This window comes from Notechis scutatus, chromosome 1 (genome assembly GCF_049901735.1).
Source record: "Notechis scutatus isolate UNSWTSFEM ecotype Mainland chromosome 1, rNotScu1.2, whole genome shotgun sequence".
Classification (NCBI taxonomy): Eukaryota; Metazoa; Chordata; class Lepidosauria; order Squamata; family Elapidae; genus Notechis; species Notechis scutatus.
In genome coordinates this window covers 9,142,208-9,165,581 of record NC_142009.1, presented here as the reverse complement: position 1 = coordinate 9,165,581, position 23,374 = coordinate 9,142,208, and the positions used below count along the sequence as shown (strand labels likewise).

Below are 23,374 nucleotides of genomic sequence, written 5' to 3'. Positions count from 1 at the left end.
TATACATGGGGCATAGCATCCACCCCTAGGTGTGATTGCGAGATCCCACATCCAACTGTAGATCACATCATGACCGGCTGTAAGCTGAGGGCATGTACCAGTCCAGTATCTGATTTTTTAAAAAAATATAAACGAGGTTGGGCTTCAATAGTTAAGATGGCCTAAACCAGGGTGTCAAACTCAAGGCCCAGGGGCTGGATCTGGCCGGCCTGTGGGGTGCTTAGATCTGGCCCGCAGGGCCAACCTGGAAACAGTGAAGGACCAGCCTGAGGTGCCTCTGCCAGCAAAAATGAAGCTCGCTCCTGAGCTCCGTTTTCGCTGGCAGAGGGTAGCAGGAGGCCGTCGCAGCCAAAAACAGAACTTGGGAGCCCATTTTTGCTGGCAGGGCACTCAGGGCAACCGACACAAGTGATATCGAGCTGACCATGCCTACCCCAGACTCCCGAGGTCAAACACAACCCTGATGCGTTCCTCAATGAAATCAAGTTTAACATTGCAATTTGAACATAGCTCTTTTATATTTTATTAATAATTATATTGTACATATTATTATATTATTTTAACATTTATATTTTATTGTGTTTTACTAATCTAGATGAAATGCTAATATATCTTGCTAGCCCATGTATATGCCATATGCTAAATAAATAAGTATTCAAAGGTATACGCTTTTGTGAGCTGCTGCTCAAATGTGTACCCGATAAAGCAAGATGCAGTGCACGAAAGCTTAATTTATTAATATTTATACAGCCACTTGCCTCACAATCGAGTAAATATGCCTTTGAATAAAATGGATCAGCCAGGACAGGTGCTACCAGACCCCTTGCTGAATCTCTGCTCCCATAGACTAACATCATTCTGAAATGTGTATTCACAATCATCCCCATAAATCCTTATACTACACTCAGGGCCTACCACATATTTATGATGCCTGTGCAAATATTTTGGGCACTTAGAGGTATAATATCAGGAGAGCCTAGTGGTCTAGTGGTTAAGGCAACTGGGCGAGAAACTGGAAAGCCGAGTTCTAGTCCTGCCTTAGGCGGAAAACCAGCTGGTTTACCTCAGGCCAGTCCCTCTCTCAGTTCTATGAAGGAGGCAGCGGCAAACCACTTGTGAGAAACCTTGCCAAGAAAACTGCAGACTTGCCCAGGCAATTGCCAGGAGACAACACAGATTCAAAGACACACAATAAAAAAACGACTACACCATATAATATGCAAGTCAGCCCTTGTCTTACAACAGTTCATTTAGTGACCATTCAAACTGACAACGGCACTGGCGGGGGGAAAAAGTGACTTATGAACATTTTTCACACTTGCAAGTATCCCCATGGTCAAGTGATTTATATTCAGATGCCAGACAACTGGTTCATATTTATGACGTGTCCCAGGGTCATCGGATTCTCTTTTGGTGACCTTCGGACAAGCAAAGTCAATGGGGAAGCCAGATTCAACTTAACAACCAGGTTACTAACTTAACAACTGCAATGATTTACTCTAACAAATGTGGCAAGAAAAGTCACAAAACTTAACAAATTTTTCACTTAACAACAGAAATGTTGGGCTCAATTGTGGCCATCAGCCGAGGACTACCTGTATCACAATTTGTGCCAGGGTTGAGTTTAACCTTATTGAAAATCACGTCATTTGGGTTCACACCACAGGCTAAGCCAAAGTAACTTCCCACCACAACCCCAATTTACCTTTTACAAACATAGAACACAGAATCGTAGGGTTGGAAGGGATATTGGAGGTCTTCTAGTCCAACCCCCTGCTCAAAGCATCCTGGGTCAAATGGTGGTCCAGTCTATTTTTGAAACCTTCTGGTGATGGGGCACCTGCCAACTAGTTGCAAACGAGGTGACGGAGAGGAAGGGAACTTTTTCTAGGGAATTTTTTTTTTTTTTTTTTGCTGCACAGAGATAAAAGTAGGACACCAAATAAAGACACCAAACTCCACGCTGCTGAGCCAAAGGCTCTGAATTACAGCAGGACCCAAAAATCCAAGCCTGGTAACAGCTTGAAAAACCACTTCTAGGAGAAACATGTTCGATTTTCTAGAACTAAGCAACCTGGAATTGCAAGGCAGGCCAACTTGCAATGCATTTTAGCAACCCAAATCCAGGGCTTTACCAGCAATTATGATGTTTAAGCACAACCTGCACACCTACACACTTACCCAATTTGCCCAAGGGGGCAAAAAGAATAAAGCAAAGCAGCTTGTTTCAAAGCAGAAGAAAAAGTCCTGGTAATTAGCAGCCTGCCTACTTCTTTTCCCAAAAGTTTACTTTACTTTACTTTATTGTCATTGCACCTTGTACAACGAAATTAAATACCATCTTCAGTGTACAATTTATGACTATGAAAATAAACACAAACACACATCCCTCACACTCCGCACATTGAATTAAAAACCCCTGATATCGCATTAATATTGCACTATACGGTAGAATTCAATAGAGTTACTGCCCTGGGATAGAAGGAGGGTGGTTTGGTTTTTTTTCTTTTCTCCCCTTAATCAGGGGCTAAATTCACTCTTACTACCTCTCCTTTTGACTTTCCCATGTTCTTTGCATCCCTTCCCCACCTTTGGCATTTCAGATTTTGCAAGGGGGCATTTTTCCCAGGGAATCTTCAAATAATGGGGGGAGGGGGGAAATGGCTTATTTAAGGGGAAAATGGCTTTTTTTTTAGGAGAAAATGGCTTTTTAAAGGAGAAAATGGCATTTTTAAGGGGAAAATGGCTTTTTTAAAAAGGGGAAATAGCTTTTTTAAGGGGAAAATGGCTTTTTTAAGGGGAAAATGGCTTCCCCCCCTCCTTCTCCAGGCAGAGGGGGGGATTTCTTTACGCATTTCGAAAGGAAGCAGGTTAGGAGCAGGAATGCCCCCTCCTCCCCAGGATAGAAATACATGGAAGGAAAAATATAAATTAATAAGGCAACGAGTAGGTCAAAGCATAACCTTCGCTCTTCCTCTTCTTCTCTCTCCTCCTTCCCCCCCCACCACTTACTGCTCCGATAGGCTCCACCTTCTATTTAAATTTACCTTCCTTTTCCCCCCAGCCCGCCTCTCCTATTGGCTGAAGCGGCTGAAGCAGCAGGAGAAGAAACTGCCACACCTCGAAACGCCGAAACGGGCGATTATTATTATTTTTTTGGCCTCTCTCTCTTCCCTTCCCCTCCCTCCCCTTTCAAGAGGGCAGCATGGAGCCTCCTCGTCCGGCTTTGGCTCCGCCCCCGCCCCTCCTCCTGCTGCCCCCCCTCCTCTCGCGAGAGACGGAGAAGGCAGCCCTCCCACCTTCCCCCACCCACCGCCCCGACCAACCGCTCACCAGGCTCCGCCTCCTGGCCTCCCAAACCCCGCCCTCTTTCGACCCCCCCCTCCTCCCGGCGACTAACTGCTCTTTCAGGGCGTGCCTCGGCTCAAGCTCTCTCCTCTGCCACAAGCTCCGCCCCCCCTCTCTCTGTATGTAAATGACCCTTGCGTGGCCCGCCCCTTCCTCGGCCTTCCCCTTCGCTTTTTTCCACCGCGAGCTGAAATCGAAGAAAGGAGGGTGGGGAAGAGCGTTTCCTTTATATAGGTAAAAGCCGGTAAGAGGCTCCGGCTTGCGGCCTTCTGCGCATGCCCAACGCTGACGTGAAGTCGAATCTACAAGCTTATTCCCCCGCCTTCTTGGGAACTGTCACAAATGGCCCCTTGCCGCCGGTGCGGCGAATAGGGCGCTGAGGTTTTACGCATGCCCAGTAAGCCGTTTCTTCCGCCTCGAGAGAAAGTTCGAGCGGGAAAAAGTGGCGATGAGGCGATGTTGATCTCGCGCTCTCCCTGAGGCGAGAGTGAATTCGTATATAGATCCGAAACGGGCTGGCTTTGGGATAAAAAACGGGGCAAAATTGCCCCTTTGGCAGTGTTCCTGAAGAATTTCTCCCTCATCCATTTTAAATAGCTACTGGTCCTTAAACTTCGTTGGCCTCTTTAAACCGTTTTGGTTTCTCATACAAAAAAATTATGAGGCGACCTTTCCTTCTGAAATATACAGGCAGTCCTCCAGTTATTACCACAATTGAGCCCGAAATATTTGTTGCTAAGTGAAACATTTGTTACATGAATTTTGCCCCCATTGTACAGCCTTCCTTACCAGTTAAGTGAATCACTGCAGTTATTAAGCAAAATGGTTCTTAAATGAATCTCCCCCATTCTTTGCTTATAAAAAAAAGTGATCACATGATACCAGGACGCTGCAACAGTCATAAAAATGAGTCAGTTGCCATTTGAATTTTGTTCATGTGACCATGGGGATGCTGCAATGGTTGTGTGAAAAATGATCATTAAGACCCTTTTTCAGTGCTGTTGTAATTTTCAAAAGTCACTAAATGAACTGTTGTAAATCAAGGACTACTTGTATCTTAACATTTGAAAGATGTGTATATCCATATCCATATTTTAAAGACTACCTTTGTTCTCCCCAAAACATGCCTTATCAATATTTAAAACAAGGTATAATATATACCTTATTTCCCCTAAAATATACTTTATCAATATTTAAGGTATAATGTGTACCTGCTTTTCCCCCAAATTTTATCTCAGTATTTAAAAGGTACATAATCTGCTTCTTCCCAATATACTTTATCAATATTTAAAAGTACAATGTATGCCTGCTTTCCCCCCAAAATATGCTTTATCAATATTTAAAGGGATAATATATAACTTGCTCCCCCCCCAAAAAAAAGAATATATCTTATAAATACTTTAAAGGAGGTGCAAAGTATACCTGTGTTGCCCCCAAAATATATCTTATCAATTTTTAAAAGAAGCTTAGAGATGCACAATGCCAAATCTGGGGCCTTTTCTTGCAATCAACTGAGAAATGGCACAGCAATAGAACAGAAAGATATCTTTCCGTACAGGTGTCCAGCAGAAGATAAACCTGAATCTGAAATCAAAAATGGAATGCTTCTTCTATAATTCAAGGTCATACTGACAGCAGATTGGATACCAGCACTCAGGTAAAACTGAAGGAATTAATCATTTACGTCTATTTGGAAAGAAAGGTCATCTTATGATCCTTATCCATAGTTACAGGTAGTCCTCGACTTAAGACTACAATTCAGCCTAAAATTTCTATTGTTAAGAAGAGAATTGGTTAAGTGAGTTTTGCTTCATTTTACAACTTTTCTTGCCATAGTTAAGTGACTCACTACAGTTGTTAAGTTAGTAATACAATTGTTAAGTGAATCTGGCTTCCACACTGACTGCTTGTCAGAAGGATACAAAATGATTACATGACCCCCTGGACACTGCAATTGTCATGTGTCAGGTGCCAAGTATCTGAACTTCGAACACATGACAACTACAGGGATGTTACAACAGTCCTTAAGTGTGAAAAAAGGGCAGTCACTTATTTTAGTGTTGTTGTAACTGTTTACTAAACAAACAGTTATAAGCTGAGGACCACCTGTATATTATTGCATTCATAATATAGATCAACCTGGCATTAAGCAGTTACAGGGTTGAGGTTCTAACAAAGATTGGCTTGTACCTGAACTGCTAGTTAGTATCTAGCTTCTAGCCTGCCAAGTACTTTGCCATTCCATTTGTCACTCTAAGGGTTGTAACGACTCCCTTGCTAGGCTCCTTCATCTAGCGCAGGGGTGTCCAACCTTGGCAACTTTTAAGACTTGTGGACTTCAACTCCCAGAATTCCTCAGCCAGCTTTGCTGGCTGAGGAATTCTGGGAGTTGAAGTCCACAAGTCTTAAAAGTTGCCAAGGTTGGACACCCCTGATCTAGCGTTTTAGCATCATAAATAAATTGGAAGTGGCATATCACAACGTAAAGCATAATTTTATTTAGAAAAGAAAAATAGCCAAGGGCTGCAGACCAAAAGTATTTGAACATTATTTCACCTGTCTCACAAGTGTTGGTATTTGTGGAAGTGATGGGGAGAATTGCAAAAAATAAATGGTGAAAGCAGTCTTAGTGTTGCCATGGTTCCTTTGAATGTGGCATTGTAACATTGCATGCATGTCTGAAAGAAACCGACCTTATACAGGGACCTCTGGTTCTTCACATCCCTTTATTTCTAGTGACAATTAGACACCACAGTCATGAACGGATGTAAGTAGAGGATTACCTGTACAGTTCACATTTTCTCATTGTGATTGGCAAGTTTCAGTTGCATAAACACTGATGCTTTTAAATAAATTGTGTTTCAGAACAAATACAACAATTGGATTACTTTATTGCATGGCCTTGAAAATGGCACATTATTTGTATAATGACAGTTCCACTGCAAACAACTCATTTCTGAGGTGATGACCTCAGAAACGAGAACTTTATTTTGTACATTATTTGTATGTAGTTGATGTTTTTTCCCCAATCAATAGTAAATTACAACTAAGCTAATGTAGGTAGAAGCTGATCCATTTCCAGAAACCTAAGTAGAACGGCCGTCTTTAATTTTTATACTTTGATTCACCTTCTGTATTCTCAATTGAGGGTCCAAAACCAGCCTAAATTTATATGTCAGTTTGGCTGAGTAGAAACAGTAAAACAAGTGTAAGAAACCTTCAAGCTACACCTGATCCCCCAGCACTCATGTTCTGATTGCACCATTGAAATATTTTTTTTTCTAAAATAAGAATAAAAACAGGTGCCTTTGTCTTTATCAATTGTATCCTTTAACCCCCTACCAAAAAAAATTGTCCCAACCCACGCCAGTGATAATGGTTTTTATATTTCATAATGTCACAAAAGTTTGTAAACATATCACATTATTGACAAGAAGTCTTCTGTTGTTTAAAATAGTTCCCATTTCCCAAAAGTCAGAAATGGGGTATTAAATATCCCAGTTTTAAAAAAACAACAACCCATCTTATGCATATATATCCCAAACCTAAGGAAAAACACCCAAGCCTTTATATTTCATCATAATGGCATTGCAGCTTTTATCATTTTTATTGGCAATATTTTTTGTACCTTGAAGTCAGTGTTGATGCCTGGAGACTGCTTAGACATGTCCTGCAGTTTTGTAAATTACCACCATTTAAAAATTATATTTTTTGCTTGCAATATATACATAGCTAAACAGTTTGTAAACATATATAAATGCACAATTAACATGGCAGACAGTGTGTTGCTGTGCATTGTATCAAAGTGCATGTTTACAAGACCAGTTAAAACATTGGCTAGCAAAAAATGCAGAAGCTGGTTTTTGTTCACAGCATTGATCATGCACATACTCTGAGATTCGTTTTTTCTGTGCCGAAATTCCAAATCAGTTTTTTTATATGTTGATGAGTGCAGAACGTTCCAACTACTAGGAATATCAGCCCCACCCACAAGCAGCTTTGTGAATACGAGAATGAGATCAACCACTAAAAAAGAACTAAAGAGGATCAAGCAGCTAGCAACAATCCATATACAAAAAGAAAGGTTTGCCATTCGTCGGGACACGGTGTCAATGTACATCTGAGCAATGTAGAGACATATAAAAAGGAGAAAAATGGCCTGTAAAAAGTAGATGATTATTTTAAGCCACCCTCTTGCTGTTGTTCTTTTTCCTAACAAAGATAAACCTACTTGCACACTAGCCATGTAGATAGCAAGGTAACCGATGACAGAAAATATGCCCTCTCTGTTGGCATTTAGAAAACCAGTCCTTGAATCTTGCCCATTGCTTCCATGCAAAATAAACATCTTCAGAGGTGTAATCTCAAGAAAGCATTCATAAACCACAGCTAACATTACTGCGACTATCCAGGCTTTGTGCACGGGGAAGAGAGTCAGAAGAAGTGATGCACCCATTCGTATAGCAGCTAAAGTGAAGAAAAAGTTCCAGTGCACACCATATTCGGTGACATGCTCATAATAGTCAGCTGCTTTAACACTCATTAGTCGTCCAAAGCCAAGGAGAAGGAGGGGCCATACGGTCAACAATTGCCTTGTGAGATAAAAGAATTTGTGTTGGGTTGCACCAGGTTTCAGCCGAACTTCTGGACAAACCACACCATTTCCAAAAACAAATATTCCAACTCCCAAATCCATCACTCCTGTCCCATAAGACTCTGTTTTGGCATACCTCCGGGGATACTGTGGGAAGTCTACAGCCAGGATGCTAATGGATGTCCATAAATTGATGAACACTCGAAGCGAGGTTATGGAGGGAATGTATTCTGGGTCCAAGTTGGTTCTCAGAAAATCATCTAAGATTCGCTTAAGAGACACTTGGACATAATTTGTCCGTTTAGTAAAAATGACAAAAATCAAGCCCGTGCAGAATGCCATAATGGAGAGGACCACAAAAGGGAGTATGGAAGCTAAAATTGTACAGGAAAGTACTGGAGGTACAATTAAAACAGTGAAGTCTAGAAAAAAATTACTATACACTGAGCATAAAGGTCTTCCATTGTGGAGAAAATACAAAATTAGGAGCAGTCCTCTGGTGAGAACACATAATGGTGCAAGAGGTAAGCCAACAGAAATTTCAAGTAACGTCGTTCCATTTAGGTTACTTAGAAAGGCTTCTTTTACCAACCGCTGTGACATTTTTCAGCCTCTGCAAAGTTATATTTAAAACAAAAATCAGAATGGCAAGAAAATTAAAACAGGAATCAAAAGAAAGCATCTGGGTTTGCTTAAAAATAGATTCCTACCTTTCAGAGACTACTTTCCAGTTTCTCAATGTACAATAGAGAATTATTGGACAAAACAATGGACAATACATTTGTTTTGCGTAGTTGATGAAAAATATCAGTTAGCAATAATGATCTCCCCAACTAGTCCTCGGCTTTTGACTGTAATGAACCCCAGAATTATGACTGTAAGTCATGCCAGTTATTAAGGGACTCATCACAAACAATTTTGGGAAGCAGACGAGAAAGATTTGTGCAAGAAGATATATTCTGACCAAAGATATCATTGTGATCCAGAAAGGACCACCACAATTTAGACAGAAAAACTAATAGCCCTTCAATTAATAAAACTAACCCCTTTTTCCTTCTCATTTTCCATTCATCCCTTGGCACATTTCAACTCATTACTTCTCCATATAATTACTGGAAGAGAAAATACTGTGTGAGAAAGGTAGAACAGAAGTCTAACAAAGAGATATAAATGTAATAAAAAATAAGTACTTCTTTGCATAAGCAGATAATTCAAGGAAGATTCATCGCTGTTCTCAGCATGTTTTTTTCTGGCTAGCAGATTCCTTAGAAATTCCTCAGTCTGCTGAAAAACAAAATAGTTATTCTTTGAAATCTACAAATTCAAAGAAATATTGCAATGCATTCTGATTGACAAGGTATGTACAACTCATAACAAAGCATTGCAGTACAAAATATGAAGGGCTGCTTTATCGTGTTCCAGTAAACACGTTTGGTTTTACTCCATTCCATTCCAATTCTGTTTATTCCCAAACTGGTCTAGACTGCTGAAATGCTAATCTCTTTTTTGGGCTCATTACTAAATATGAAATTTGGTGTTTAGGTTTTTCTCCCTATAAAGGAAAGGGTAGAGAATGATTAAAATGTCAATGCACATAATATTTATCTTATCTGTCAATCAATCGTGAACACATTTCGTTGAACTGCTGACAATAAAAATATTTTAAAAACAATAAAATCAAGCAAGCAATTAAGTATTCAGACACCAGCACTGCCCAGTTGTGACAAGAATTGCAGAAAACTTAAAATATTTAAAATTAATTTCCTTTTAACAGGAACAGTTAAAATAAATTTAAAATTCAAACTAAATCCCCTTGGAAGCTGCTTTCTAGGCAGCAAGTGAGTCTGGACCCTGCCCTTCTGAAACAACTAACAAATAAATACGAGCTTATAAATATCCCCATATTTTGAATATTAATTCAGACAGGCTGGGAGGCGGCAGCAGGAAGAGAGAAAAGTTTAAAATCCAGTTGAATGTTATCCATTTCTTTGCATTTTTCAAATATTCACCCGGAAATGCTTTGAAAGAATAACCTACATGAGTCACCAGGGAGAACAACTCCTTAAAAACAAAAAACATAGGACTTGAGTTACTTAAATGAGAATGACGCAGTTTAGAGAGAAGAATTGCTCTTTCAAAAGAATATTACATTTGAACGTCTGGAATACTTTCTTCTTTTGCCTTCCGCTGCGGACTATTTTAAACTTCAGCTTGCCACAGCACCGTACACAAAAAAAGTAAAGGAGGAATCCGTTTCCTAGCGACATTTTCATCAGCAAATATCCTCCTAAACCGTACTGCCTGATTCACCACGCTGTTTGAGCAATGAATGCTCGTTTCCTATTAAAAATCCAGAGGATTAACATGATACGCAAAATTATGTTCTGATTATAAGTATGTGAATCTAAATCAGAGCCTTACTGAATCTTAGTGAACTCAGCCATAGATAAGATCAGGCACCGAAATGAGGTCCTCGTTGACAAGTGGTTTATTCTAGGCTTGTTAAAACTGGGACCCAAACCTCTACATCCATATTTTTTTTTTGCAGAGAAAGTTTTTTTTTAACCCCAAGTAGGAAAAATGTCTTTTCACTTACATTTATAACATTTCGAGCATCTCTCCATTTAGTTTGGGCTAATGGACCTACAGAAACCACGGCTTTGGTACTTATTCTAACCAGGTACCAAAGCCTCCCTCCTGCCCTTCCTTTAAAATCTGGAACAACCCAAGACCGGCAAATCCTTCGCTTGGCGTCTCCACCCGCTTAGAAGCGATTCCTCCAGATTTCAGATGTTGAGTGACATCTTCACCTTACGGAAACTGAATCCCTTTAAGTAGAAAGCTAGCCCTTTAATCCAGCTGTTTTATTCGAAGGACCGCGCGTACGTCCTTGTAATACAAAGAATTACAGGCAAAAATCGACGAAACTGAAGGTTGCGCCTTTTGCGAAGTAGCTGGGCGAAAACGCCAAGACCTCGAACGCTATTCGCAAAGCACGTGATACAGCTCCCGATCAGATCTTTCCACGAGCCACGTGTTGCATTTTCCCAGGGGTTGCGTCTTTCGGGGAGTTTTAACTTTGCAGAGTGCAGGACTTTCCCACCCCCGACTTCCCCGGAGGAAAACGCGCACCCCTTGCAAGAGCCCTCCGCCACTGTCCTTCGCTAACCTTCCCTCCCCAGAAAAAAACGCAGGGGGCTTTGGGCTCCGCAGGCGGGACGCTCAATCCCGGCCTTTTGATGATTCAAATTCAGCAGCCTCCGCCTCTTGCTCCTGCCCCGCCTTTGCCTGGACTGGGACCGGTAGGGAGCGACCTCAGCCTTCCTTCCCCGGTTGTTGTTAGAGGACATTTCCTTCGGCTTTCCCAGGACCACCACGAAACTCCGATTCTAGCTTTATCCGCTTTCCATATCTATCTATATGCGGCGGGTGAGTCAGTTTGGGCAATATTACGATCTATTTTCTCCCCCTCCCATCTCCGTGGCTGAACCAGAGCACTGATTATTCCGTCTGTCCCCTTAATATGCCCTCAAATCTTGAGAAATAAAAGGAGATGTAAAGGAGCAAGAGTTCTGCTGCGCATGTACGAAGTTCCTTCTTGCTTCCCAGGGCGAAGCTAAACCGTGGGAGGGGAGAAAACTTGGCAGAAGCAGTGTTTTTGGAAAAAGTTGCCAGATTGTATAAGAGAAGAGACAGCTAAGAGGCCCGGCTTTCCTTTAATTTCAACATTTGAAAGAAAAAAAACTTTTGTAGCAAGTTATCCAGTAGTAACAGTAAGTTAGGGTTAAAAATAATGGCTAGGACCCTTTTACAGAAAATGAATATATGTTAATACATTAAAGTTGACTGTAGCTTTGAAACCATACTGACTTAACTGTAGCTCACAAGATACACATTAAAAAATAAAATTGTCTTTTGGTGTAGTGTGTTGGTGAGTCAACTCAAGTATATATTTATACGCAAATCTTTGCAGTCAAACTGGAAAAGTGCTGGAATTTAAATACCAAATTTTAAATTCACCAATGTCCAAAATAAGCTCATTCACAAAATAGTTCCAAGTGGTCTGCCTGATACTTGTTTGATGAGTACAATGTCATAACTCAGTGGAACTTTTATACCCAAGAATAATCTACCACCAGCATGTGAAAAACTTAAATATCCTGCTTGTAATTTTTAAAGTTACAAAGCCAGAGGCAAGTGGCTTTTAAAAAAATATGAAATGTTTATATGAAAAACCCCATAGATTTCAATAGGACTGTCTTATATTAAAGATTTAGGATTAATGAAAAGGGTGAAGGCACCTCGGGAATTTTGAAGGCTGTTTGAGATAGTTACCTTTTTAAAAGTTTGGCATAACAGGTGAAATGTAAAATCTTGACAAAACCTTGTTTATGGCTACATATGGTGTACAAACCCAATTAAATATATTATGTTGGATACATCATGACCATAGCCTCATATTTGCTGAAATTCTCCCACTAAAAATCTGGGACAAAAGTCTTCTAACCTCAATCAACTTGTGTTGCCAAGCCTGGGTTGGGTTGTTTAATAATGGAACCCCATCATCCAACTCAAATCCAGGCCTTGTTGCCATTTCTCTTTGAAACTGTGGTGGCTTTCTCTAGTTATCTTTTTCTTCCTTGAGGAATATCCAGTGGGCAAACTTGGCCTAAGGCTAAGACTGATTTTTAAAAGAATTATTGCTGTTTGTTTGTTTTTTAATTGGAATTTGTGCTACAATGCTGTAATAGTCTTCTGTGTCCATCAGCTTCTCATTAGATCCATCAAAGTGAAGGGTTTTTTTCAGTCAAAGAGCTTATATCCAGTGTTTATACTGCAATTCCACTAATCTTATTCAGTGGGCTCCCAGAAATATTATGCCCCCTAAATGAAGTTCTAATCTAAGGCAGGGAAAAAAGAGGGCAAGCATTAAGAATTAAATATTCTGATTCAAGAAGATTGTTTTTATATCCCTAAATTCTGAATTTTGAATGTGTGTTTTGTTTTAAGCCAGTTTGTGGTGAGGAGGAGAAATTTTGTTTACAGCCCTTTGTATGGATTGTAGGTTATTTGAAGGACAGATATAATTCACAAAAAAGCCATAGTATATACACAGCAGTAGATCTTTAAGGCTAGAGTACCTTTATTGTTATAAACAGTACAGTAGATTGTTCTTGGCTGTTTTATGGTTTAGCTTGATTTAAATTAAATTATAAAATCTGAAGCTAGTGCGTGTTGACTTGGTTCATAGAGAGAGAAAGAGATGAGGGGGGAGGGACAGAGAGAGAAGAAGAAAGAGGGAGATGGGAGAGGGAGGAAGAGAAAAAAGAGACAGAGAGAAAAAGATGAGAGAAAGATGAGAGGGAGACAGAAAGACGGGAGGGAGATAGAGGAAGAAAGAGAGAAATGGGAGAGAGGGAGGGAAAGAGAAAGAGGGAGAAAGAAAGAGGGACACACACACAGAGATACCTGTTTTCCATAGAAAAGAAAACACAAGGGAACCACAAAACCTGAGTAGGTGTGGCTGGGAGGGTCAGTGACTGAATGTCGAGTTGGCCATGCCTACCCAGGTTTTGTGGCTCCTGGTGTTTTGTTTTCTGTGGGAAACAGGTCCAAATGGCTCTTTGAGTGTTTAAGGTTGCAGATCCCTGCCCAAGCAAATACTTGAGGTCAGTGCTAATCCCTTTCTTTGCACTGTCTGGGTTGGTAAGAGGCAAAGTGTGAGCGCATTTGCATATAGAATAAAGGAATCAAATTCTAGTCATCAAAAATTGTTCAAGGTAAACCCAAAGGCAGAGTATATTAACTGCATTGGTTGGCAAAGAAGACATCTGGGCTTAATATGATTGATAAATTCAGCCATTGTGATTTGTACAGAAGATCTGCGTTGTAGCTTGGCAATTTATTCCACAAATCAATCATTATAAACCATGGTTCAATTTAAAACTGATCCCATAGGCTATACTTGTACACTATGCTGATTAATGGTGAATATTATTAAGGTTTCCAGAATTAGTATTTTTCCATGATTTTCTCAGCACATGCAACCATAAACATTATTTCCTATGTTTTACGATATTTATATGTACACTGTGAGCTTATGCACCAGAGACAAATTCCTTGTGTGTCGGATTACACTTGCTCAATAAAGAATCCTATTCTGTCCTGTCCTGTTCTGTCCTGTACTCTCCTCTCCTATTAATCCAACAAACATTATTTGGTTCTTACATACCTCTAAGCTGAAACTCTGATATACGAAACAGAATGTTTAATTCAATTATGGCTTATATGTCTTATTTCTTACCTGCTTAAAAATGGCAATGCAAAAAATGGACATTGAGATCTTTGTGAGCATTTTCTCTGGGCAAATTTGCAGAAAATTTAGTGTTTGCCAAATAATAACAACATTGACCTTGTTTTGTCACACAAAAGCTAACAGAGTCAGAACCAATTAGCTTTTGTAGGGGGGACTTGAAGGACTATAATTAGACTTCTTTTTCTTCTGTTCAATTGTGTCCAGTTCTCAGAGACTACCTGAACAAGAGACCCTGCAGTTTTCTTGGTACGATTTTTCAGTTGTTTGCCATTATTTAACTTCCTAGGGCTGAGAGAAAGTGACTGGCTCAAGGTCACCCAGCTGCCTTTGTGTCCAAGGCAGAACTAGAACTCACGCTCTCCTAGTTTCTAGCCTTCTTCTATGCGGAAGAAGGGAAACTACTTCTAGGCAGATAAAAAACTTTTAGGAAAAGAAATGGGGGTTTTTAATTCCATTTTCTGCTTAAAATATATGGTAATAATGATTACAGTATAATAATGTTCGAAAGAAACTAATATAAATTGTATTATTGTACAACATAATTCTTTGTGAAGAAAGGGAAGAATCTTAATAGAGAAAATAACAGTAGGGGAAATATAAATGTACTCTATGCATGTAATAAGCAAGCATCTAGTGTAGTTTAAAGCTATTATTATCTGCCAGTTGCTCTGAAGTGGAATGAAGCTAGCAATCAAAAAGTATGTTTTCACACTTTTTCCCTCCTTGTCCTCATAAAACTTTCCACAGACCACACCCATGTAAAATTGTTCTGCCTCTGTTTTCCCTTCAGGCATTCCTCCTCTCTTTGCTAATGTGCGTGTAACAATCTGGAAACAGATCTGTTATATTGGAGAAAAATCATTGGATTATCTTCAACTCTGGCAGTCCACAACAGTAGCAGTGTGTGTTGTATGTTTTGTAAACAGCTGCTTCACAGGTTTCAGGTTAGGATGAACATGCATAGTTGGTCCCTCCCTTTATAGCACTTACCAAAATACATTGAAGATTTGGAAAAAAATTAAAAGTAAATACAATTTATCTGCCAGAAACACATATAAGAAAAAAACATGCTGGTTTGAAAAAGCCTGATGGAGTAATTTTGATGATTAATCGACAATTAAACCCAAACTGTTATTCAGATGAAAATTGGTAGGTATGTGGTAGTTGAAATCAAAATGCAAAGGATTAATACTATACAGGTAGTCCTCGACATAAGACTGCAATTGCACCAAAATTTCTGTTTCCAAGTGAGACATTTGTTAAGTGAATTTTGCCTCATTTTATAATCTTTCTTGCCAGAGTTGTTAAGTGAATTCACTGCAGTTTTTTAGTTAGTAACTCAGTTGTTAAGTGAATCTGGCTTCCCCATTGACTTTACTTGTCAGAAGGTCGTAAAAGGGCAACACATGACCTCAGGATACTGCAACTCTCATAGTGTCTTAATTTTGATGGTGTGATTATGTGGATGCTACAATAATTGTAGGTATGAAAAACAGTGATAAGTCACTCTTTTTCAGTGCCCTTGTAACTTTGAACGCTCACTATGAAACTAAACAACACTGTTGTAAGTTGAGGACTACCTGTAATTGTTGGTCTTTGCATACAAAATGATGACAAGAGTTCATACAATTAGTGCTGAACAAAACCATACAAATTATACTAGTGAATGCCTTAGAACTCTGTTTCTCTTCTCATCTTCTCTGAGCTGGAGAAGTTTTTTGGATGATAAACTAAATGTCTTAGAAGAAAATCAAGAAAGTCCAGCTGCCTCTTGAAAAAAAACCACTTTTGGGACAGGGCTCTAAGGTCGGAGCTGAAGAAGCTTCTTGGATGAGAAGCAACTTTGGGGCAATTATGACCTGGATGACTGAACATCTCTATAGACTCTTCTATAGAGTTCTGTTTGAGTTCAATTCATCAATCCAATTCATTCCAATTACTGTATGAATCCTACATTTTTCTAAACCAGAATGCAGTTTGATTTACTGTGATTCATGAACCTAGTAATTGCAGGGAGGCAAATGATGTTCCATGTGTCATGATGATGTCACACACATGTAGATGTCATGATGCATATGATTTCATTGTACCAAATTCCTTTGTCAACAAACCTTTAAACTGAGGGTTTAGTAACTACAGTTAGTCCTGAATTTACAGCCATTCTTTTAAGAGAGCGTTTGGAGTTACAACGGCTTTGAAAAAAGTGATTTATGACCATTTTTCACATTTACGATCATTACAGCATCCCCATGGTCACCTGATCAAAATTCAGATTCTTAGCTAACCGTATTGAAGACAGTGTCCTGGGATCACGTGATCACCTTTTGTAACATGAGAAGCAAAGTCAACGGGGAAGCAAAGTCAACGGGGAAGCAAGGGTCACTTAACGACTGTGTTATCAAACAACTGCAGTGATTCACTTAGCAACCATGGCAACAAAGGTCGTAAAATGGGGCAAAACTCACTTAACTGTCTTGCTTAGCAATGGAAATTTTGGGCTCCATTATGATCATAAGTCAAGGCACCCACTTAGGCGAGGTAGAATGAAGCCAGAAGGGCAAAATTCATGTAAAATGAAAAGGCAGAAATCACACCAGAATACAAATCTCACAAAGTTTCATGACAGGAATGTGGATTGTTATTATTTTTTAAAAATAATGTTTTAAATTTAGGTTCCTGCAGATAATATCCTGAAGTCTTTGGAATAATATCTCATTTGCATTAGTCTCTTAATGCTTGTATCTCTGCTTTTAGGCTAATGGCTTTACCGCCCATCACAATGGGGAAGATAATTCTTTGGACAAAGAAGTTGAATCTTTTCTGAGTGACCAACAACAATTCTCTTGCATCAGTGACCTTACCAAAGTGAATCCTGTAACCACCACAACGGGTAAGAGTTCAAACACTCTTAAAGAAAACAGTTTGCTTCAGAGCTACTCTTATTTTACACATATACAATCAGGTCGCCTGTTCATGAAAATTCTTCTCTCACTTGAAATCAACAATCAGTTTGCGGTATAGATTGTATTGCCTTTAATATAATATAATTCGATTTAATAGACTCAATTGAGGTGAGGAGTTGTCTCTTGTAACATCAGAGATATTAGTCATTTGAACAATAATATCATGCAGAAATTACAGGTAGTCCTCAACTTACAAGCACAATCAAGGCCAAAATTTTTGTTGCTAATAAGACATTTGTTAAGTGAATTTTGCCCCATTTTACCACCTTTCATTTAGTTGTTAAGTGAATCACTTCAGCTTTTAAATTAGTAACATGGTTGTTAACTGAATCTGGCTTCCCCACTGAGTTTCCTTGTCAGAAGGTTGCAAAAGAGGACAGGACAATGCGACCGTCATAAATATGAACCAGTGGCCAAACATCTGAATTTTGATCACGGGACCATGGGGATGTTGCAAGGGTTTTAAGTGTGAAAAACGATCCTAAGTCACATTTTTCAGTGCCGTTGTAACTTTGAATGGTCACTAAATGAACTGTTGTTAGTCAAGGACTATCTATATACTAGAAATTTGGCCATTGAAATGCATTGAGGCCTGGAAATAAAACTACCTACTTTACAGGTAGTCCTTACTTAACAACTGTCCTGTTTAGCAACCATTTAAAACTACAATGGAGCTGAAAAAGAAGCTTTATGTCCAGTCTTTGCATTTGACCATCACAACATCCCTGCAGTCATATGATAAACACCAGTGGATTTTTACAACTGTTCAGGTCCCGCCTTAGCCATGAAAACCAGCTGGGTGACTTTGGGCTACTCATTCTCTCTCTCAGCCCGGCCCACCTCACAGGGATGTTGTTATATGGGGAAAATAGGAGGAAGAAGGAATATTAGATATGTTTGCCGCCTAGAGTTTCTCTGTAAAAACAACAAAGGTGCGATACAGTAAATAAAAATTAAAAATGAATAAATAAATAGAAGAAATGAGATGGTAAGCCTGTTGTGTGTACATGAAGTTTTGCTTAGTGGCAGAGTTGCCCGTCCAATTTGTGGTTGCTAAGTGAGGTCTCTCCGTACAAGAAGTTCAAACTGTACTCTAGGATCACGTTGCAGCAACTTTTATTGCCCTTTGAAAAACAAGCAGCTTCAGGTAGTTCTCGACTTACAACCACAATTGAGCCCAAAATTTCTGTTGTTAAGTGAGACTTTTGTTAAGTGAATATTGCCCCATTTTACGTCATTTCTTACCACAGTTGTTAAGTGAATCACTGCAGTTGCTAAGTTACTAACATGGTTGTTAAGTAAACCTGGCTTCCCCATTGATTTTGCTTGTCAGAAGGTTGCAAAAGGGGATCACATGAGCTTGGGACACAGTGTCGGTCATAAATATGAACCAGTCAGCAAACATCTGAATTTTGATCACATGATCATGGGAATTCTGCAATGGTTGTAGCTGAAAACCGGTCATAAGACATTTTTCTCAATGCCATTTCAATGACAAACTGTTGTAAGTTGAGGACTACCTGTAATGAAGATTGTGCAGTGGCTCAGTGGTTAAAGACTCTGAACTTGTCAGCCTGGGTTCAAGATCCAAGCACGCAAATGGGGTGAGCTCCCATCCTCACCCCAGCTCCTGTCCATCTAGCAGTTCGAAAGCATGTGAATGGAAGTAGATAAATAGGTACCACTTTGGTGGGAAGGTAACAGCATTCTGTGCGCCTTTGGCATATAGCCATGCTGGCCACATGACCTCAAAAATTGCCTTTGGACAACGCTGGCTCCCTTGGCTAATGGCCAATGAAACAGAGATGAGCACTGTACCTTAGAGTCGGACACAACTTTGATAGGGGGCAACCCTTAATGGTCTTCAGCAGCAAGAAAATAGGGAAATTATTTGTAATCTGTAATTTGGAGATCTGCTTATTCCAGTCTGGTCATGCTGAATGTTAAAAAAAGAAGTAATTGCTTTACTCTCCAATACAGCTGATTAATGGCCCATTTGCACCCACCCCTATTGCCTTCAGGAGTTTGAATTACAGGTAGTCCTCGGCTTACAACCACAATTGAGCACAACATTTCCCTTGCAAAGCAAGGCAATTGTTAAATGAATTTTGCCCCATTTTTTTGCTTTTTTTTGCCACGGTTAAGCAAATCATTGCAGTTATTAAAGTGAATCAAGTGGTCATTAAGTAAATCCAGATTTCCCCCATTTACTTTGCTTATTAGAAGCTGGCTGAGAAGATGACAAATAGTGATCACGTGACCCTGGGACACTACGGGCATAAATATAACACAAAAACTTGCAAGTTGCCAAGCACCATATGATTATGGAGATGTTGCAACAGTCGTAAATGTGAAAACTGTCATAAGTCACTTTTTTCAGTGTTGTAACTTCAAATGGTCACTAAATGAATGGTTGTAAGTTGAGGACTATCTGTATGTCTTTGTGCATAACGCCACTATTTGATATTTTGAATTTTATACACATGAACTCCAGAATTCTCAAGCCAACTTAGCAATTGCTGGGGAATTGAAACTCATGATGTCCAGAGTAAAATCAACTTTGTCGGTCCAAAAAGACATCAGACGAGGCAGAGACTTACTATTCTGTATTTTGAAAACGGTAACTAAAATAGATAATTCAAAAAAGAACAGGTAGTAAACATTGACAAAATGTTCTGCTATCTTTAGTTCTGAGGTGTCTGCAAGCAAGATATGCGATCAGTGTGTTTTATACCAAAGCGGGGTGCAGCCTTGTGGCCATCAACCCCTTCCGTCCAGTTCAGTCTCTCTACTCGCAAGAGCTCATGAACCAATACCACACTGTTGACCATCTTCAGGTGAGAGGATATACCGCAGTGGCTGATTGCTACCTTTCTGAAAAACCAAACTGGGTTTAAAGTTAGATTAATGCTTTTCAATATTGGCAACTCTAATATGTGTATGGGGTCCTTGATGTCTTCTAAGCTTAGTGGTTTTTTGCAGACGTTTCATTACCAAAGTACGTAATGTCATCAACTCTAGCATTGCACCCCACAGTTCAACAAAATATTCTCTTCTATCAATCAAAGATGTGCGGACTTCAACTCCCAGAATTCCCCAAGCCAAAAAAGCATAAAGCACTAAGCTCAACAAGTGCTATGGCATATTGCACAAATTATGTAATTTGCAGTTGGTTTTACTTGTCAAATATTTCACATATTCAATCTTTGTTTACTAGTTTGGCTGTTAAATTTCAAACTAATTTAATTCCGTGGAATTTTACAATTGTTTTTCTGATTTGTATGACACCTCAATACAGGCATATAATAAAATATTGCTAGAACCCTTATTTTAAAACAAAGCATTGGACTGAAGGTTTCTATCATTTAATTTTTTGAAATATATTGGGAGAGACCAGTCAGAAGTAATGCAGTGCATGGTGGAGGTGATGAGTTACGAGTAGAGAGACTTTGCTTTTAAAGTCTCTCTTAGGCATGGAAGTATCTGAATGGCTTCAGGTCAGTATTCTTTCTTGGTTCTAACAAACATAGACTCTGTGACAGGTCATCTAATAATCAAAACTTTGCCATCACAATGTGTATTGTAGCTTCATTGTAAGAAATCAGTGAGCACAATGTAAAAAATACATTGTGGGAAAAATTCAAAGAAAAACTACAACAACAACTACTGTTGGAGCTTAGAAGACACGGCATTGGCAAGAACCAAGGTGTATGCTTGTGCACATGAACACTCAGCCTATCCTAGCTTTAGTTAATTTTCCAGTTCTGGTTCAGTCCACACGGTGCATGTCCAGTTGTGTCCATGAGTGTGTGTGTATCAAAACAGGCAAGACGTAGTTGTGGTACTACTTCCACCATCCATCCAGGATGCTACTGTTGAGTCCCTTTTGCTGAAAATGTTTCAATCTGCCATTGAATTGTCTGTTTCCATTTTTCTTTCCAATTGCTTGTGTATTTTTTTTTCCTTAGGAATTAAAACCTCACATTTTCACAGTAGCAGAAGAAAGCTACCGAAATGTCCAGAGCCAGATTCCATTAGTTAATCAGTCCATAATTGTTAGCGGGGAAAGTGGTGCTGGAAAGGTAAGATAAGATGTCTTTAAAACTGTTTGGGGGAAATTTTGCATGCTTATTTTTGGTTGAATTGACCTACACGTTTGTGTGACCAGCTGATTTTTTTACCTGGATTCAGAAGGTTGCCACTCTAACTCATTTTTCCATGTTAGAAGTTAAGGCTTTGAATTTCATCCCCTTCCAGTTTTGCCTTGGATGGAATCAGTTCGTTCTTGCCTCTGCATAACTGTAGTTACTGAATCAGGATTAAAGAGAGATTCCAGATCTTGTTAAAGATGGAATTTGATTCAAAATCTGTTTCTAGACATGGACCTCTCGCTGCCTGATGAAGTTTTATGCAACTGTTGCAGCTTCATCTGACATCCCGGAAGGCAGTATAATGGTGGAAAGGATAGAGCAACGAGTATTGGATTCCAATCCTGTCATGGAAGCTTTTGGTAAGTATGATCTTTTTAATAAACAAAATGTTTGCTCTAGCACAGAAGTCCCCAACCTCCGGGCCATGGCCTATTCGGAACTGGGCCACATAAGTGGCATGCCTCCACCGGTCACATGGAACCATCCCCTCTCCGCCCCCTCTGGGCACCAGTCTGCCAAGCCATAAAGGTTGGGGACCAATGTTCTATCAAATGGAACAATCCAATTCAAATAAAAATTAAATCTGATCCATCTTACTCAATCTTGCCAACTTTAAGATGGGTGGACTTCAACTCCCAGAATTCTCCCTGCTGATTGGAGAATTCTGGGAATTGTAGCCCACCTGTCTTAAGCTTGGCAAGGTTGAGAAACAGTGATCTAGTCTGTTCAAACAGTTCCAGACCATAAGTGTCCATAGCAAGCTATCAGACTAATCAGACGTGCATTAGGATGCTATCTAACAAGCTTTCTTCTTTTTGTATCTCTGTGCAATATTGTAATGTAAACATAAAGTTTGTACTGCAGCCCTTTTTGCTCAGACACCTGTGAAAAATGGGCTGCAATACAAACTTTGTTTATGTTACCATATTGTGCAGAGGTACAAAAAGAACAAAGCTTGATAGATGAAACAAGTAACTTACTTCTTGGTTTAAAAATACTCCTCAAGGCATAATTCTTACATGTAGTTTTTCCAGCTGATTATAAAGTCAGACATACCCAACTAAAATTGTCTAAACACAGCCATGAATAAAAAAAGTGTGACTGGCTTTCCACATTGCCCCAAGCAACATTTTGTAAAACAACAACAACCCACAACTGATTGATTCACAAAAAAGCACTAAATTATATAAAGGAGTGGCCACATTTGGGAACCTAGAGGGCCACAAAATATAAGGCAATTAAACTAATTGGGTAAAACTGGTTTGGGAGATGACATTTTAAAAAATTATATTAGTCCAGTTCTGAGCCTTGCATTACTTTCCTGCCTTGAATAGTGAGAAATGTTGATATACTATAGAAAAAACAGGATTTTAGGCTACACACACATAAAATAAATCAAGCCAAGTTAACACGGCATGCTATGTCAAATCCTCTTGCATGTTAACATAATGCCGGATCTCTCTTTTACCTGAATTCATACTTCCTTAACCTTTGTGATAGATACGTGTGTCTTGCATATTGCCAGTTTTTTGTTAATTTTACAGGAAACGCATGCACCCTTCGGAATAACAACAGCAGCCGCTTTGGGAAATACATCCAACTTCACTTAAACAGGTATTGTCAATTCACTCACATAGTGATATTCTATTTTAACTTATTGCAATGATCAAGTTTCAGAATTAAGGTTAAAAAGATACATTCTCCTTTGAGTCCAGTTCACCTCCTGATGATCTTAACAATTTCTTCCACAACTTTTATTTTGTGTGTGTGTGTGTACGTGTACACACATGCGCACACACACATTTGAAAAGTCAACGGACTTGAGCTCCAATCCAACCTGAAGCTTTGAAAAATATATTTGAAAGATGCCATACAGGCAGTCCCCGATTTTTGACCCACATTGCAACTGGATTGCTGGGTTTAAGTCATTATAGTCATAAGTCAAGGGACTCCTATGAACAGACCTGATTTTATGATACTTTTCCCAGCAGTCATTAAGCAA

The 23,374-nt window shown here is 39.4% G+C and overlaps 3 protein-coding genes across 17 annotated transcripts in view; 1 reads left to right on the top strand and 2 right to left on the bottom strand.

Annotated features, from left to right (window-relative positions):
- The window catches only part of GGNBP2 (gametogenetin binding protein 2), a 69,173-nt gene extending 59,955 nt beyond the window's left edge, over nt 1-9,218 (bottom strand). For 4 of the 12 annotated variants that reach the window (XM_087956521.1, XM_087956484.1, XM_087956449.1 and 1 more), the window contains exon 1: nt 3,048-3,248. The gene's annotated coding sequence lies outside the window, so the exon portion shown is untranslated. Of the gene's footprint in view, nt 1-2,963; nt 3,254-3,400; nt 3,461-9,132 lie in introns of those variants that run through there. The other 8 variants (XM_087956491.1, XM_087956510.1, XM_087956456.1 and 5 more) reach the window with 5 other exon arrangements.
- On the bottom strand, nt 6,921-9,226 carry PIGW (phosphatidylinositol glycan anchor biosynthesis class W). Of its 2 annotated transcripts, XM_087956533.1 has the most exons (3): nt 9,133-9,226; nt 8,987-9,054; nt 6,921-8,555 (listed from the first exon to the last, which is right to left on the bottom strand). In XM_087956533.1, exon 3 carries the CDS (start codon nt 8,543-8,545, stop codon nt 7,034-7,036), a length of 1,512 nt encoding a protein of 503 aa, XP_087812659.1. In that variant the 5' UTR covers nt 8,546-8,555; nt 8,987-9,054; nt 9,133-9,226; the 3' UTR covers nt 6,921-7,033. The 2 variants fall into 2 exon arrangements, with proteins under 2 accessions (XP_087812659.1, XP_026538521.2); XM_026682736.2 differs by lacking the exon at nt 8,987-9,054 and having other exon boundaries at nt 9,133-9,223.
- A 1,970-nt stretch (nt 9,227-11,196) lies between these two features.
- MYO19 (myosin XIX) overlaps nt 11,197-23,374 on the top strand; it is a 40,459-nt gene continuing 28,281 nt past the window's right edge. For all 3 annotated transcript variants that reach the window (XR_015747810.1, XM_087956440.1, XM_026682733.2), the window contains exons 1-6: nt 11,197-11,371; nt 17,013-17,148; nt 19,910-20,058; nt 21,190-21,303; nt 21,599-21,731; nt 22,917-22,986. Coding sequence is in view for 2 of the 3 variants with exons in the window: in XM_087956440.1 (XP_087812566.1) it covers nt 11,363-11,371; nt 17,013-17,148; nt 19,910-20,058; nt 21,190-21,303; nt 21,599-21,731; nt 22,917-22,986 (611 nt within the window). In the remaining variant the exon portion in view is untranslated. The remainder of the gene's footprint in view (nt 11,372-17,012; nt 17,149-19,909; nt 20,059-21,189; nt 21,304-21,598; nt 21,732-22,916; nt 22,987-23,374) is intronic.